Source organism: Camelus ferus, chromosome 21 (assembly GCF_009834535.1).
Source record: "Camelus ferus isolate YT-003-E chromosome 21, BCGSAC_Cfer_1.0, whole genome shotgun sequence".
NCBI lineage: Eukaryota > Metazoa > Chordata > Mammalia > Artiodactyla > Camelidae > Camelus > Camelus ferus.
The window spans coordinates 28,806,627-28,824,015 of NC_045716.1; the positions used below are offsets into that span (position 1 = coordinate 28,806,627).

Here is a 17,389-nt window from a genome sequence, read left to right on the forward strand (position 1 = left end):
CCCAGCCCCCCGGGACCTCTGGAACCTGCTGCCCCTTCCAGAAGTTTCCTTCCCCGTCCTCCCCTTGGGCCCAAACCACACCCACTAGGACCTGGCCATGTGGCCCAGGGCACATCAGCTCACCTCTCCCGGTTAAGTGGCCACAGATGCACACTGGGAGGACCCCAGGGGATGACAGTGCAGGCTGCCCCCTTTGTCGTGCCGCTGCTAGTGCTGGCGGGACCAGAGTGAGCCCTGTTACCAGTGCTGTCACCAGGACTTGTGTGTCCTGGTCCCCGGGACCAGCACTGTTACCGTTCTGCTCCCCCTGGCTAGCGGGGCCCCCACCACCGGCACCAGCGCAGACCTGGCTTCTAGCTGCCACCTCTTGCAGTGGGGTCCTCAGGGCCCACTGCGCCCCTCTCTGGGCCCAGGCTGCTCCCCTGTGGGACAGGGGCAGGACGTTCCGGTTGTCTGGAGAAACCAGGAGGGCTGCGTGTGGGAGGCTGTGGCTGTCTCCGAGCAGAGCATGATGGTACAGGCCCTGGGGCACTGCGGGGCCACTGTCAGGCCGTTCCCTCCCCAACACGGGCTGGCTCTCCCTGTCCTGGGAGGAAGACTGAGGCAGCGCTGCCCTCCTGCAGGCAAGTCCTCCTCACAGCCCTGCAGGGAGCAGGGAGCTCCATCAGGCCCACTTGACAGGTGGGGAGACCGAGGCTCGAGGAGAGCTGCAGAGGGTCTCCCAGCCCCGGGGTGGGAGCCGCCCCGCCCACCCCGATGTCGCACTGTCCCCTGGGCCCCCACGCCACGCGTGCTGGCTCCCTATTTATTTAGTATTCGTCCTCTATCTCTGCGTGGAACTTATTTCCTCACCGTGTGTTTCCATTACGGCGGCGGTGGACGCGCCGATAAGATCGGTCCCTGGAGATGGGACAAAGGGGCCGCCATAGGCTTGAGGGCTGGTCATATCCTGCCCGAAAGGGCCAAGCAGGGCCTGAAATGAGCGATGCTATCGGGGGCTTATTGTATGTTGTGGGGGAGGGGTCCCGCTGCCTCGGGGGCCCCCGCCCCTTCGGAGAGAGTCTCTTTGGCCGCCCCTCCTTGGACCCACCCCTCCTCCCTCAGGCAGGTGGCCCCGGCATCTGTCTGGGCCATCCCAGGTCACCTGTGGTCTCCGTGGGGCTGGGAGCTGCCAGATGCAGTGAGCTCTGGGCCGTCCACCCCCGGCCCGGGGAGCGCTCCCCCAGGTGCAGGTGCTCAGGCTGGAGCCGCCCAGGCCCCGGGCCACCCGAGCCCCTCCTGGTGCTGAGAAGCCCCTGTCCTGACTCAGCAGTTCAGCTTCTAGGAATTGACCCAGAAAAGTATTCTCAGCTCGGACAGGCGCAGGGGGCGGGGGCGGTCATCGCGGCCGTGTTGAAGACAGCAAGCCATTTAGTTTTTATTTCTGCTAGCCTGAAGAATTTCTACAAGAAAGGGGAGAAATGATTCTAAAAGAAGCAAATTGCACACACAACCCCTGCCTCTTTGCCCGTGCGTGAGTGTGTGTGCGTGTGTGTGTGTGTGTGTGCGCGTGTGTGCGTGCGTGTGTGTGTTTGCATCTGCACGCTTGCTTGTCCCCAAGCACACCCACTGCCAGCAGCTCCCACACCCAGCACCCGAGGCCACAGGCAGTCGGGGCAGATGGGGGCTAACACTGAGACAGCCCCACCACCGCCTCTGCCTTGCCTGGTTCCTGAGTCTTTACTGGTTCTGCCTGCCCCGCCCCTGGAGGCCCAGGACTCGCTGGGTCTCAGAGAGCGCAAGCCATCACCTTGGCAGTTGAGAGTTGGGCAGTATGTGGAGGTGGGAGTGAGCACCACGTCCAGAGGTGACGCCCCTATTGGAGCGGACCACGGGCCCCGGCTGGGCTGGCAGCAGAGTGCTTGATTTGGGGCCTAGTGGGGAGCCCTGGGGGTTCCTGGGCAGAGGCACAGAAGAAGGGAGCTGTGTCTGGGGTGGCAACCAGCCTGGGCTCACTGTGTGCAGGCAGCAGGCCCTCTGTCCTCCAAGCCTACTTTCCCAGGCCCCTGCCCTGGCCCAGGCATGGTTCTTCCCTGCCTCCCCGCAAGGGGCAGGAAGGACGACAGAGCACTGGACAGGGGTCATGGGCCTGAGCTTGAACTCAGTTGCCCACCTCACTGTGTGGCTGGGTTCTCTCTGACCCTCGGTCTCCTTGTCTGAGAAGGAGGGGAGTAACCACCCCCAGGGCATGGGGTGGTTCAGGGACTGAGTCATCTGTGCCTTGAGAGCAGGTGTCTGCTGGTTCCATGCAGTGCATCGAGCACACACAGCCTATGAGGGGGGCAAAGCTATCCCCAGGGACTCCCCTCATGTTGCGTCATCCTCAGGGACCCGTTTAGAGCCAGGGGGGCTTGGGCAAGACATAGCCTTCCCTCGGCCCAGGCCCCTCCCCAAGTGCCCACGCCTCCCTTGTGGGCGGAGCAGCCGAGGGTGTTTATAAAGGACCTGCTGGTGCTCAGGGACTGGCGCCTTCCCTGGAAGGCTCTCTTACTCTCTAAGGGGCTGGCCCTGGGGGTGGTGCGGTGTCAGGACATCTCCATGGGGTTGGCTGACCTCTGTGCCTGCTGCCGCCCCTGGGGTGGGGGTGGGCGCCCGCCAGGCTGGGTAGGACAAGACTGGCCTGAGGCTGGGGGCAGGGCCCAGGGACACAGGGAGCAGGATGGGCCAGCCAGGTGGAGAGGGGGTGAGCAGGAAGCGGGATGGGAAGGAAGGGCCCTCGGTGGTGTTGGCCCCTGGAGAACGGGCAGGGGCCGGGACGCCCAGGCCGATAGCCAGATAAGCTGTTTGCACAGGAGGTGCTTTCTTTACCTTATCAGACACCCTGCTTCCGCCCCCTCCGGGAAGAGGCAGGGCGGGGTGGGCCAGGGACCCCCACCCCAGTTCTCAGGCCTCAGGGTCTCCCAAGACCAAGCTACCAGGGCCCAGGAGCTGATGGGCCCTCTCCCCATTTCACAGGTAGGGGGCCTGAGGCCCAGAGACCCAGGGTGTTTTTTTTTTTTTTTTTTTTAAAGCTTTTCAAGAAGGCTGGAAAGGCCATGAGGCCTTGCACTTTGAGGCACCGGGAGCTGTGGTTCTCAGGCTCTGTGGGGCCCAGGGAGGCTCCTACCAGGGCGGGGAGGGGAAGAGGCCGGCAGAAATCCAGCAGGTCCCTGGAGGGGGGCGCGGGCCCCACCCTGACTGCTGGTTATTCCCAGGCAGTCCCAGCGCCATTAGCTGGGGCCAGGGTTCAGCCCGATAAAGATGGGCTGTTGTTCTGTGTCAAAAAATCAATAGTCTCCAGCGATGCTCAGAGATAGGAAGAGAAGTTCACAGGCCCCAGCTGGCGGGGGTGCAGGCCGGGCCGGGGCTCCAGTGCCAGGCCACCTCCCTGCCTGTGCTCCCCGGCAAGCCCGCTGTCCCCCTCTGTGCCCACCCCCAGGTCCCCGCTTTGCAGATCAGGAGGCTCTGGGCCTGTGTGCATCCCAGGAGTCAGTGCAGGGAGAGCAGAAGCAGAGAGGACGGCGCAGTCCTCCCCCGCCTGCCCCAGCAGGACCAGCTGGCCCTTCTCCCAGGCCTGCGGCTCGTCGGCAGGACCGGGTGTCCAACCCCAGTTCGGCCTCCTGCCACTGTCCTCTAGACACAGGTACTCATGGGGCGTACAGGGCCCAGGCTCTCTCAGGACACAGCCATCAGGGGCCGCAGACACTCTCCTGGAGAGACTGAGAGATGGGAAAATACGGCACTAGAGGTGGGGGGTGCTTGGGACACAGTGGAGCTGGTGGGGACAGGGGGCCGGCCCATGGGTCCCCCTGCTGCACGAGTGAGGGGACTCGGGAACACCGAGGTCCCCGGCCAGGGCGTCCGGGGTCATGCCCCTGGAGGGCCCTTCCCAGCTCAGACCCTGTGGCGGGCACCATGTCTGACACCCGCTGGCCCGGGTCAGAGCCCCTTCTGCTGTCAGCTCCCGGGAAGGCTCAGCCTGGGCTCGCCGGCCTGTGTGACGGCCCTGTGTGACGCAGCGGCGCTGAGCAGAGCTTGTCAGCAGAGGGGAGGCAGAGAGGGCAGCCCACCCCAGGGCAGGGAGCCTCTGGCAGGTGCAGTGAGCAGGTGTGTCCCACCCTGAGGGGCCGTCTAGAGAGGAGTCCTTGGGGTCTGAGCTCTGGAACCCTCTCCAACCCAGTGCCCGCCACTGGCCACTGTGAGTGCAGGTCTGTGGGAAACTTGTTAAGAAGGAATGTTCTGGGCTTGAAGCCCTTTGAAAACCTCTGGCCTGGAAGGAGAAGGGTGAACGCCCCACTCCAGGGAGTCCCAGGCTCTGCACCCACCCCCAGCCTGGAACCCAGGGGCTGGGTGCCAGCAGAGGCTAGCGGGAGCCGCACTGGGCACTGGGCAGTGGCACCATGGGCCAGCAGAGAAGCCAGAGACTTCTCCGGGTGGTGGTGGGACTGACGGGGGCCTCAGGGGTCACTATGGGGACTCCTCTGACTTCCCCTCAGTGAAGTGGGCGTCCGTCCGGCTCTTGGTCATGGCCACTGTCGCAGCCCCCGTGCTGGGCACTCGGTAGCACAAACAAGTGCCGTAGCAATCGGGTGGGGCTCAACCCTGCGGCCAGCCCCCAGGTTAGGCGTGGGAGAGACTGTCATCTCAGGCAGAGGTGTCCTCTGTCCAGTGGGCAGCAGACGGCACTGGGTCACAGCATCCGATCTTCCCCATGAGGCCAGAGATCCCAGATTACACGTGAAATCTGATTTTCAAACCACGACAGCCAGTCCTCATTTTCATATGTGTCCCCAGCTCCCCCAGCTGCCTTCCCAGCTCCGGGCCCTCCTGGCAGGGCCCGGCTCCCCCGATGCTCAGGCTGGAGGCCGGGTGGAAACCCTCACCCTGGCCCCCAAGAGCCGCTAATCCTCTGACCACTCGAGTGGCTTTGCTTCTGAGCCGGCGTTCGTGTGCGCCCGTCTTATCTGGAGGACACACGTCAGATCATCCCTTCCATGTTGGCCCTGCTGCCTGCCGCGGGGCCAGGGTCCCGGGCCACCGCCTGTGTGCAGGCCGGGCATCGGGACTTTTTCCTGCCCCGCTCAGCTCGGTGGCTCCCGCCTGGGATGCGCGGACTGGACTGTGCTTAGGGCCCGGAGCGCTCCAAGACTGGCTGGGAGTGCGTGCCCACTGCCCAGGCTGAGGGCATGGGTCTGAGCTCAGAGGGATCCGGGCTTCACTCCCCTGTGCGGCCTGCTGGCCTTGTAACCTCAGACAACCCCTCGACTTCTCCAAGACTTGCTTTCCTCGCCTGGCAGGGGAAAGGGAGACACACCCCACCTGATTTTGCCCCAAAGCCTTTTCAGACGAGTCCTCTTCGATTCACAGGTGGGAGCCTGAGGCCTGGGATTTGTGACGGGGAGTCTGAGTCTGTCCAAAGGTGCCATAGCCGCTGGTGACAGCCAGCGCTAGGATCAAGCTCCACCCCTTTTTGCTTCCTGATGTGGCATTCAGGCGTGGCCTGATTCAGGGGACGCACTAGCGGGGTAGTGCCCTATGGCCCTGGGCCTCCAGGTCATGGGGCCCTAGGCTGCACAGGCACATCTGCCTTCCTCCTGCCATGGGGGGTGGGACCGCTCAGAGACCAGCAGCGAGCCTGTCAGCCGCCTGGCGGGGTGTTCGTGGTTGCCCCCGCAGGGGAACCAGCTCCAACTCCAGCAGATGTGTGGGCCTCCTGTGGAGCTGGCTGCCGCCGTGCACTTTGACCTCACTGATACACCGGGCTCAGCCTCACAGCCCTCCTCATGCCCCAGGCCTCGGGTCTCCGTCCCCAGTTCCCGGGCCTTGTCACACATCTGTAAACAGGAAGCAAAAACAGGGCCAGCAGGGTGGGGCCCAGAGGGGGGATGTTCCGAGAAGCTGATAGGAACTTGCCGTCCCCAGCTGTTTCTCTCCAGGCCCGATGTGCCCCCTTCAGCGAGCTCATATGAGCAGGGCCATGGCATTCACGCAGACAAACCCTCCCTCCTGGCCCAGAGGCTCCGTGGCCACAGAGCAGAAGGGAGGTGTCCCCCAGGCCTCAGTGGTGCCCACCCCACCTGGGTGGGCTCTCGACTCTCACCTCAACAATAGCCATCTAGGAGGTGGCTTCCGTGCCTGCCGCGGCCCCTGTTTGGTGTATCCACATGATCAGGTCTCCGCCGCCTACAGGTGGCAGAAGCCCCAGCGTGCCGGGGCCAGAGCCACCCAGGTGGGCGGCTGATGGTGGCTGCGGCCGCGTCCCGCTGCTGTGGACTGGGTACTTGCCGTGGAGGCTGGGACCGTTGGCCGTGTGGCGCCGCACCTGGGCCGCAGGAAACCCCGTCACCGCGGAAAGCGGGCACTGGTGATGTCTGTTTTAGGGCTAAAGCCCCAGGCCCGGAGGGCCGAGAGCCTGGCCAGGATCACGCAGGGCTGCAGCCCAGCCGGACCCCCGCTGGCTGCCCTGGTCACTGAGCACTCATCGTGCGGGGCCTGCCCTCCAGCCTTTCTCCCATTATGTCATTTGACCTTGACCTATCCCCACTTAACATGAGAGGAAACCACAGACAGGAAGGGACATGACCCAGTACCAGCCCGGTCCTGGAGCTTCGGGCTAACGGGGGGCTCAGCGTCGTCCCCTGGCAGCCCCCCCACCCACAGTGCAGGCCTCTAGAAGGGCTGGGCCAGCTCAGTTGCAGGGCAGTCCAGCTGGCTGCGGGAAAGGGGCCACCCTCGGTTCCAGGTCATGGGAGCCGGTGAGGTGTGTCTGGAGTGGGAGGGACTGAGTGAGCGTGTGAGTAGGTGGGGAAAGAGGGCCTGCCCCATTTGCTGGTGACCTTGAGAGAGGTACTCGCCCTCTCTGGCCTGGTTTCCACGTTGGTGCCAGACGTGCTGGACACACACATTCTCCGGGCCCACGGCCGCCCAGCCTGCCCCAGTCTGGGCCCAGGCCCTCAGAAACTTCTAGAAGCCTGCAGGGCGGGGCCTGCTCACCGTTGGGGGGGTTTCCTTTCTCCCTCTCGCTCCTTTTCTCTCTCTTTTTTGTGACTTTTATCAAAGGCAAACAGTGTGATCCATGAGATAGGGCTGGCTCCCGACAAAGCCAGGGCCAGCTGGCCCCCGGGAGCCACAGGGCGGGGCCGGGCGGGGGCGATGAGGCCGATTAGATAAGTGGGTGCTGGCAGGGACCCTGAGGTGAGCGCCCACCTGCCAACCCGAGCCCACTGTTCAAGGCAGGGACCGCAGGGCGGCCGGCCTTTTACGCTGAAGGCTACTGGCCATTAGCAAGGAGGCTGGCCCCTCCTTCTAGGGGCCAGCCAGCAGGGTGCAGGAGGCAGCCCCAAGCTCAGGGACTCTCCCGCAAACCAGCAGGGCTGCCTCGGGGCGGAGCCGCAAGCCAGCCTGCCGGGGGCCGTTGCACGGCGGGGACTGAGGCCTGCACTGGCTGGGCTCGGTGGGCTCTGGGGCCAGATGGTCTGGGTTGGAGCCCCGGACCTGCTGTCAGGAAGGAGCTCAGGTCTGAAAGGGTGACTGCAGCCCTTGCTGCGCCACCTTGAGCAGGCCGCTTGAGCTCTCTGGGCCTCCGCGGCAGGACGGGGCGGGCCGAGCAGTGCCTCCTCGCTGTTCGTCATGCGTGCGGTTGAAGGTGGTCACTCTAGGGCCGGGGCAGGGCTGGGGCCGAGGCTGAGTCTCAGGGCGACTCAGTGCAGCCCCAGCAGGGCCTCGCGTCTGGGTACACCGGGGACCGAGGGCAGGGGTGGCCCCGCTCACTGCCCTCACAGCCCCTAGCCCGGCACGCACCCTGGGTGGAGGCGGGACCGCCCGCCGCCGACCCCAGACCTCAGCTCTCCCGCCGCCGCCCCCCGTGGGGCTCCCAGGAGTGGCTCTTGCCAGCCCTGCCTGCTCCCCCTTGTCGCCCAGACACGAGCAGAGGCTTGTGAGACCTAAACAGAGGTTTAAATCATATAAACATGCAAAGGATGAGCCTCTCCTCTGGACCCTCGCAGATGCTTTGGGGTGAGACTGAATCCTGGCACGCGTGTTCTGGAAATAACGTGTGGGGGTGTTTGCCGGAATGAATTGGTCCTTGTCCCAGTGCTGTGCCCGCAGTGACAGCCTGACCGCCGTGGGGAGGTCCACCCTGGCTGCGTGGGGTGCCCTCTCTACCAGAGGAGACCGGTCTGCAGATGGGAACGTGAGGACAGAGCAGGAGAGGGGCTGGCCGCCCGCTGCCCTCCACCTCCTCTCCAGCAGCCTCTCCCCACCCTCTCGTCTCTGTCGCCTCCTGCCTCAGTCCAGAAAGACCCAGAAAGGGTGTCAAGGCCCTGGCCGCAAGCGTTCTGGGGCTCTGGTTCAAATCCCACCTCCCAGCTGTGTACCTGGGCCAATTGCTTAACCTCTCTGAGCCCGTCTCCCACTCTGTATGCTGGGCAGAGTAACTTCAGTGTGGCTGGGAGGAATCCCTGCAAAGTAAGCCAAGCTATTGGCTAAGACTCTGTAGACAGAGGCCAGGAATTGTGTTTGTACTGAGTTCCCTGGGTGAATGGCATCCCCTCGCACTCTCCACCTGCGGACACGGAGGCCACGGGAGGCAGAGCAGGGAGGATGCAACCGGGGCCTCTCTGGAGCTGGAGGAGGAGACGGAGACGTGGGTCACCGGAGGCTGCCAGAGTGGAGGCCGCCTCCACTGGGAAGTCACCGACTGGCCTACCATGGGAGCTGCCACACTGATGCTTCCTGGTTGCGCCTGAGGGCAGAGGCTGTGCCTCTCTCATCTCTGTCCTCGGCACCCACGTGGGGTTTTGTGACTGGCTGAGCCATGAGTCCAGAGACCGGGTTCTGGTCCCACCTTTGGCCTCAGCTCGCAGTGCGACATGAGCACTCCCGGGCCTCCCTGGGCCCCAGGTTTCCTGTCGATGTGGCTGAGAGCTGACCATCTCCACGGCCACTGCGGTCTGGGTCCTCCGGCTCTTTCTGAGGCTATTTAAAAATAGCCGTCTTCCTGTCTGTCACTCTCCTTGCCAGCTCCCGCCCCCAGCTCAGCGTCTCCTGCCCCCAGCCCCTTCCTGGCCCATTCATACTTTCATTCATTCTCAATTTTGAACTGAGCCCTCATGAGATACCCAATCTGCATGGGTAGGTGGCCCTGCCCACCCCCAGCCTGGTTTTTAGATACATTCTTGCTTTTGACTGGGAGAGAGCCCTGGATAGGTGCTAACTGGGCTTCAACACCTGCTTAACTATGCAAGGGGTTGGGCAGGAACTGGGAGCTGGATGGATATGGAACATCACCAGAGCCACCATGGACAGTTACACAGGTTGTACACCACACAAGGGCACTAGGAGAGCTGCGGCTAAGATCCGGACGTGTTCTCACCAAGCCAGGCACCTGCTGTGGCCCTGCATGAGGGCCACCTTTCCAATGCACAGCCCCTCTGAGATGGCTTCCCCTGGACCAGAGGGTGGGTTCTGATGATGGCCAGTGCCCAGTCCCAGCCCACATCCCCTGGATCCCTGGTCTCCCTGCCTTTCCCAGGCCTTGAGCAGCCCCCAGCAACCCAATGGGTGGGTTCTGCCCCCAGTTGTGCAGAACGGCTGCCTTTATCAGAAGCTGTCCCGTCTCTGGTGGTGCGTGATACCCAGAAGATGGAGTGGCAGCCATACTGTTATCTGGGGCCAGGCCGCCAGCCTGGGGTTCTGATTAGGGAACATGGCGGTTTGCCTGTGGGTGCGCGGGGTTGGGGGGTGCTCACTGGCTCTGCCCCTTTCCTCCATGGCCGTGAGGGCTCTGAGAGAGGGGCCTCGGGATCCCACAGGTGCACCGAGTCAGGGGCAGACTGGGGGCCCTGGGCTGCACCCACTTCCCTTCCTGCCCACAGAGTGACCTGGGCTAGCCGCCTGCATCCCCTGGCCCCCAGTCTGGGAAGACTGAACAGAATTCCAAGTCCCCCACCTCGGGGAAGGCGGACATTGGCCCCCCGAAGGAAAGCACTGGCTCCTGGTGGGGGCTCGTGCCCGACAAGACCAGGAGCAGGCCCGAGGCACTGGAAGGGAAAGGGCCTGTCCCTGGCTTGTCTGTGGCCCCAGGGAGGCATGTGGGCACCCCAATTCTGAGGCCCAAGTGAGGGCCTCCCATGAGGCTCAGAGGGAGCTGTGTCCAGATGGGGGCAGGGCACGGCGTTAGAATTCTGGATGATTCTGCCTTTACCCCTCTGCTTGGAGTTGGCAGAATGGTAGGGGGTGGGCGGGGCAGAAGCCCAGCCCATGGTGGGCTCCTCGCCAGCCTCAGAAACAGCGTGGGCCCATCAGGCGTCTGGACAGGCAAATGAGTGCCCAGCAAGCTTGCCTTTAGAAAGCCTCTCCCTACAGATGCCCATCCCCTGGGGCAAGCCGGCTGGGGGACCAGAGCCTCAGACCCGCCCAGGATGCCAGGGGCCAGAAGCCCAGGTCAGCGTGTGGAGCCAGGGGGCCTGGGTTCAGATTCTGGCACCCTGCTGCCAGCGGCAGGCCCTCTGGGGGCCACGGCTTCCTCGTCTGTCGGTGGGGGGGCGTCACAGGGCCGTCTGAGCAGGAACAGGTGACCGCGTGCCCACTGGGCACCCTACAGGGCCCGGGGAGGGGCTGGCCCGTGGGCAGAGTCCTGGCCGGGACCCAGGCATCCTGGCTCCACTGGCAGAAGACACAGCCCCGTGTGGGCGGGCCTCTCCGCGAGGCTGAGAAAGGGTGCCGCCTCCTAGCCTCGTCCTGGTCCCCTGCCATCTTATCTGCCCTGGAGAAGACAAGGACGCAGTTAGACATTTTAGCTGGGCCTCCTGGCATATTTACACGTTATCTCTACCATTAGGCCGGCCGTTATCTGATAATCGGGCCCATTAAGGCCACAGCCTGCCTGACTGGGGATCCAGGAAGTGGGGCCAACACAGCAGTGCTCAGTCAGGGCCCAGGCCAGGCCACGTGAGGCCTCTGTGGGCCCAGGTGGCTCCCAGGGCACAAGGTGGCCCCGCCTGCCTGGGGAGGGACCGCCCTCTGAGGGCATGGCCACCATCACCCCCTTGTCCAATGAAGAGGCTGAGGCTCGAGGAGGCAGGTAACCTGCCAGGTGTGAGTCTCCCAGGGCGGCCTGGGCAAATGTGCACGACCTGGGTGCCTTAAAGCATCAGAAGTCTGTTCTCCCACGGTCTGGAGCCAGAAGCCCCAAATCAGGGTATGGGCAGAGCTGCACTCCCTCTGGACGCTCCAGGTCTCTGCCTCTGCCTTCACGTGGCCACCTTTACTGTGTCTCTTACGGGGACATTTGTCGTTGGCTTCAGGGCGCACCGGATAATCCAGACACTCATCTTGAGATCCCATATTAACCCCAGCTGCACAGACCCTTTTTACAAATAAGGGCACATTCACAGGTTCTGGGCAAGTGTGTCTTTTGGGGGCCACCATTCAGCCTTCATCACAAGATCACGTGGGTCATTCAGTGAGGCCCGACTGCAGACCCTGTCTGACCCCACGGCCCTGCCCCCTGCAAAGGCAGTGGTGGGGCTCACGGTAGAGGCCCATCTGTCCGCAGAAACGCGGCAGAGTCCTGCGCGTGGCCTGCCACAGATGCCGCTACCCCAGCCAGGCCGCCGGCACCTGGGAGCCCGGCCCCGCCCACAGCAAGGCAGCTGTGCCCCCTGGACAGCCCTACACCCTCAGCGGGGCGACAGGCCACACAGACAGGCGGCGGCTGGCCTCAGCTGGAGCCAGGTCCACACATTCCCCAGGAGCACGTGGAGGGCCTGGAGGGGGGGCCTGCATGCTGGGGCCCTGCTGATCTGCAGGGAGAGAACAGGGCTGACTTCAGAGCTGCCCAGGCGCAGGCTGGCTGTCCTGAGGGCCTTGTCGGGGGAGCGTGGCTCTGGGCCTGGTCCCCTCTGCTAGGTGCTGTGCTGAGATGCTAGGGGGATAAACTCGTTCAATCCTCACACCAGCCCCAGAAGTAGGGCGTGTGGGGTCCCCATCTTGTAGACCGGCAAACCGAGGCCCGGCTGCCTGCCCAGGCTTGCTGCAGACTTGCGGCCCAAGCCAACGGGAAGGGGCTGGGAGGACTGGGGGTGGGGGATGGGAGGCAGGTCTCGTCGATGTCCTTGTCCTCTGCTCTGTGCCCCCCACTGACGTAAGCAGCAGGGTGACCTGGCCCCATTTGTGCACCCTGGGCTGCACGAGACACACGTGTTCCAGCAGAGCAGCCTTGGCCCCTGAGGTGCGCGCCCACCTGCTCTGCTCCAGCTGCAGCCCCACGCTGTCCTGCGTCTGCAGCCTGTCCTCCCCCAGAAAAAGTCCCACTGCAGGGGCTGGCCTGGTCCCCAGACCCCGCACCAGCCGCCATCCCCATAACCTGGGTCCAGGCGCTCCCTCCCTCCTGCCCTCCCTCCTCTGCCCTCAGCCCTGACTGCTCCCAGGGGGACAGGGCTGCAGGGCTGGACCGGACCTGAGCAGCCAGGCATTCCTCACACCTCTGACGTCTCTCCCCACAGACGAGCTGGAGCTGGTGCTGCAGGACGGACAGACATGCGTGCAGGCTCGATGCAGCCTCGCCGAGGGCCTGTCCTGGGGCCCATTCTGTGGGAGCATCCAGACCAGAGCCTCGTCCCCCAGGCAGGCAGAACTGGTAAGGAGCCCCGATCCCAGCCAGTCAGTCTACCAGCCGCAGGGCAGTGGCCAGGACAGTGTCCAGCCGAGGACACAGGCCCCTTCATCTCCCTTGAGCCAAGTCCGGGTTGGACTCCAGCCCAGGAGCTCCTGCCCGTCCATGTGAAATGTGTCAGGAGATGTGGGCATGAGGTGTTGGTGCCAGGAGGGCCGGGAGGAGTTAACTGCCTGAGAGCATGGGGAGAGCTGTCTGGAGGTGGCGACGTGCGGCCTATGGGACCTCAGGGTAACACAGGGAGGGCTGCCTGGAGGAGATGATGTGGGGCCTACGGGACCTGAACGTGATGCAGGGAGGGCTCCCTGGAAGAAGGGGTTTTTTAAACAGGCCCTTATGGTTGAGTAGAAGTTGGTGGGGCAGAGAAGGAAAAACTCAATCAAGGGGAGGAAATAAGGAGCCCGGGGTGAGGGGGCTGGACCTGGCCTGTGGCGCGGGAGGCAGGCAGGGACTGCCCCTTGGCACTGGACTTCACGGGGGGGGCCACCCCTGGTGGTAAGCAAGGTGGTTTTCTGGGTGCTTGGGGGCAGCTGCAACAGAAGGTGAGATCCGTTCCGTCTCTGTGCCTGTGGGTCCTCCTGATGACAGCGAGAGGGCGCCATTGGCATCTGAGCACCGCCGGCACATGCCAGTCCCCCCCAGGCTACTTCTGAGCTGCCCTCTGTGGCAGGCAGTTCCTGCGTCCTCTTTCAGGGGTGTCAAGGCTCCTTCTAGAAAACGTTTCAGTCAAGAAAGGCATCAATGTATGGGAAGCAAACTGTGGGGCAGTGCAGCGGGCACCTGCGCTGTGCTGGGAGCGGGGAGGAGCCGTGCGTGACGAACATCCAGGGGGCGCCCTTCACCATGCCTTTTGATTTCTGATGTGGCATTCAGATGTGGCCGGATCTAGGGTACGAACTGCTGGCAGGCGGCCCATGGTGCTAGGTCTCGTGGGCCTGTGGTTGGCCTTCAGTGGCAGGGGCAGGGCTGTGACGGCAGGGCTCCCCTGCACCTGGAGGCCAAGTGCTGCCCTGACATCTCTAACCAGCTCCAACCTGGCAGTCAGAGCCCCCATCACTCAGCCGAGGAAACCGAGGCCCCCGGAGCTCAGCCTGCAGCAGTGTCCATGGGGCTGGTGGGGAGCCGTGGGCAGAATCCCCAGCTGCAGACCCTCAGACTGCTGCTCCCAGCCCCCACCCACTCCTGTGTGCACTAAAACCTAGGCTGTTGGTCATGCTGAGTCAGAATCTCGGAGCTGGGGCTTGGGGCCTCAGGAGGTTGAAGGTGTCCGAACGTGCAACCCAGGCACCAGTCACAGCTAAGTGGCCAGGCTCAGAGGGGCAGGCGCTTGCCCAGACCACTCATAAGTCGGTGGGAGTCTCCGAGGGCACCCACCTTCTAGCCAGGCTGTCCCTGCGGCGCCGGGTCCAGATTCCTGGGTCTCCTGCCTTGTGGCTATTTTGCTGTGTGCCCCCAGGCAGGCCCCACCTCTCCAAGCTTCTGTCTCCTCAGCCTTTGGGAACTCAGGGGTCCCAGGAAGCCCTCAAGGGCCCTTGAGGCCTGAGCTTGCAGACCCTCCACTCTCCCCGCAGAGGAGAGGGTGGGCAGAGCTGCAGCTTGTCTGTGAAGTGGGGAAGCTGGTGGCCCAGGGCAGACGGGCGGATTAAATGCAGTGACCCGCACTGGTGCTTGCCACAGGGCCTGGCCGGTGGGCAGTGTAGCCAGCAGCCCTGTGGGAGGGGTGACCCTCTTGTCCCGTGGCTCCAAGAGGGGAGGAAACAGCGGAAACCCCAGGGGTTTCAGCTCTGTGGAAGGAGTGAGATTTCGGGAGGCTGTGGTGTTGAGAGCAGTCTCTGTAGGCAGTGAGCTCCCCGTCACTGGAGATATGCAACCAGCAGTCAGGCTGTTGTGGGGCAGTTAATAGGAGCTCGGTGGCTCCTCCCTGAACCCCCAGAGTGTCAAGAAAACCGTAAGCAGTAACTGGACAAAGGCAGGATGGTCAGGGACTGGGAACTTCGGCGTGTTCTGAGTGAGGCCTGCACCTCTCACCTCTGCTCCCTCCTTGGGGACAATCGGCCCCTTCTGAGACGGACAGGAGTGTGTTCCAGACTCACTCCACACACACTGCCGTGCACACATCCTCACACCTGGCCCTGTCTTCTCCACCCCACCCCCATGAGGCAGGCACCACTGTTCCCACTTTACAAATGAGGAAACTGAGGTTCCAAGAGGTTTGGTGACTTGCTGAAGTCACTGGGATCAAATGGCAGAGGGAGAATTGGCCCTTGTGTCTGCCCAGCCCTAGAGACCCCTGCAGGGCTGGGCTGGGGGGCCAGAGACACCCGCGCCAGTCCCAGGACGCCCGCCGTGGCCCCCCTGGGCCCCGCCTGGGCCTCCCCTCCCGCCTGCAGCCTCCTCTCTGGAGGTTTTGTCTTCATGGGGCCTGGGGAGCAGGTCAGCCTGGGGAGACTTGCATGAGGCTGGAAACCCTCTCCAGGCAGAGAGATAGCGTCCGAGGGAGCTGGGGCCAGAGAAGCCGGCCTCTGAGGCGTGTGCATAGGAGCCAAGGAGGAAGGGGCCTGCCTGCTCTTCCCTGCGGCTTTATCTGCACAGAATTAAATCCTTGATTAACCCTTATCTCCCCAGCAGGCGCTATCTCCGCCTTGGCGCCAAGTGTCCAGACACACGTACAAGATGATTGATTTCTTAAAGATATGCCTGCTTTCCCGATACTTCATTTATTGTCTAAATATTTTTGCTAACGTTTCAGCAGGCCCTTATGAAGCCCAGCGGGTGGGTTCTGGCGCCCCCCACTCACCCCGCCCCAAGTCGTCCTGCGCCCACCCCCAGGCCGCCTGTCTCTGCTGCTTGGAGGGGGAAGTGGGGGGCGCCCATGGGGCCTGGTGACCCTTCTCCACTGGTCCCCTCAGGCCCAGGCCACTTGCAGGCCAGAGGGGGACAGGGCGGCTCCCCCCACAGTCCCCACACATGCTGGACGGACACAGTGCACAGAGCCTGGCCGAGGGCTGAGAGTGGGTTCTGGCACCAGTGTGCTGTGACCTGGGGCAGGACCCCCGCCCTGGATCCAGCTGTGGCCTCCACTGCCGGAAACCCAGCCAGCTCTAAACCTTGTGCTCAGATACAAGAGAAGTGCTCAGGGTGGATGTCGGGGGCAGGGAGCGGATGTGTGATGGACGGGTGGGCGGACAAATGAGCCAATGAGTGAGCAAGTGAGCAAACGGGCCCCCCAGCCTTGTTCCACCTGGCTGTCCTGTCGTCCCCTGTGGCTCACCCTTTAGCCACGAGGCCGCTGTGACAGCAGTGAGAGCTGGGAGGGACCCCTGGCTGGCACACCCCTGCCTGGGAGGCCGACGTGGGGCCTCAGGTGAGCCTTCGCCCAGGGCTCAGCATGGCGGGAGGGGCTTTGGTGGGCCTCCCCAGCCCCCTCCTGGGCACCAGGGGCTCTGAGAGGCCCTCCAAGCGGGATGCCCCAAAGGCTGGTGTCCGCGATCATTGCCTGGTGGAGCCAAACCTCATGGCAGGCTGAGCCCTGGCCAGAGGGCAGCAGAGACACCCGGCCCAGGATAGGTGCTGCGGGCCCTCCTTCTCCAGATGGGACGGGGTGGCACTGTGAGCCCTCTGCGTCCTGCTTCTCTCGCCTGCTGGGACGTTTGTGCGTCCCACGTCGGGGGGTCCTGCTCCCCATGTGCCAGGGTGCCTGCTGCTGGCCGTAGCCGTCCAGCCTCGGTGTTCCTGCCCAGCACGTGTGGATGTGCCCTGACAGTGCCGTCAGGCCTGGGCACCGGCCCTGGACCAGGTCTGCCGGTCAGTCCTGCCCGTGCCCCTGCCTCCTTGCTCACCGGCTCTGCCAGCCCTCAGGAGCCTCTCGCAGCCCATGTCCCCCACCCAGGGGACCCAGCAGCCCACTGGGTCCCATGGCCCCACGGGCAAGGCCCTGCAGCTGTGCCCCCTCCCCTCCCACATAACTGGGGTGTGGCCTGGCCCAGACCAACTGTCCCAAGGACCACAGCAGTCTTTCCCCAGTGGGCCCTGGGCTAGAGCTGCACACTGACACTCTGTTGACCCTCCTTGGCTGTGAGGGGCTGTTCCGACTGCCCCATTACACAGATGGGGAAACTGAGGCAGAGAGGGCCAGCACGTATGGCTGCTGACACAGAGGACCCCACGTGGGCATCTGACGCAGTCACATTCTCCTGGTCCTGGTGTTGGCAGAGTGGCTCCTCCTGGGGTCTCCGAGGAGACAGTGCGTTCCAGGCCTGTGTCCGGCTTCTGGGCCCTGGTGATCCTTGGGGCTCCTTGGCTTGGAGACGAATCAGCCCCAGCCTCTGCCTGTGTTCCCCCTCCTCTCAGGACACTTGTCATTGGATTCAGCGCCCACCTGGCCACCCGGGGTGGTTTCACCTGGCTTAGCCTTCATTTAATCACACCTGCAAAGACTTTTTGCAAACACGGTCACGTTCCCAGGCTCCAGGTGGACACATCTTTGTGGGCCGTGTTCAGCCCGCTCTGCAGAGCTAACAGGTGTAGGGCCAGGCCCAGCCAAGGTCAGTCCCTGGGGGATGGTCAGGTCTGGGCTTGGCTGGAGCCCCACGGCCAGGAAGAGGGTAGCGTGGGGCTCTCTGAGAGGTGGACTCCCTCCTGGGGACAAGCCCCAGACAGGAGACCCGCCACTGGCCTCCCTGGATCCCTGGC

The 17,389-nt window shown here is 63.8% G+C and overlaps 1 protein-coding gene across 3 annotated transcripts in view; it reads left to right on the forward strand.

Moving 5' to 3' along the window:
* Nucleotides 1-17,389, forward strand: part of ZFPM1 (zinc finger protein, FOG family member 1) — a 65,244-nt gene that overhangs the window by 35,624 nt on the left and 12,231 nt on the right. For all 3 annotated transcript variants that reach the window (XM_032464542.1, XM_032464544.1, XM_032464543.1), the window contains exon 4: nt 12,528-12,661. In XM_032464542.1, the coding sequence (XP_032320433.1) occupies nt 12,528-12,661 (134 nt within the window). The remainder of the gene's footprint in view (nt 1-12,527; nt 12,662-17,389) is intronic.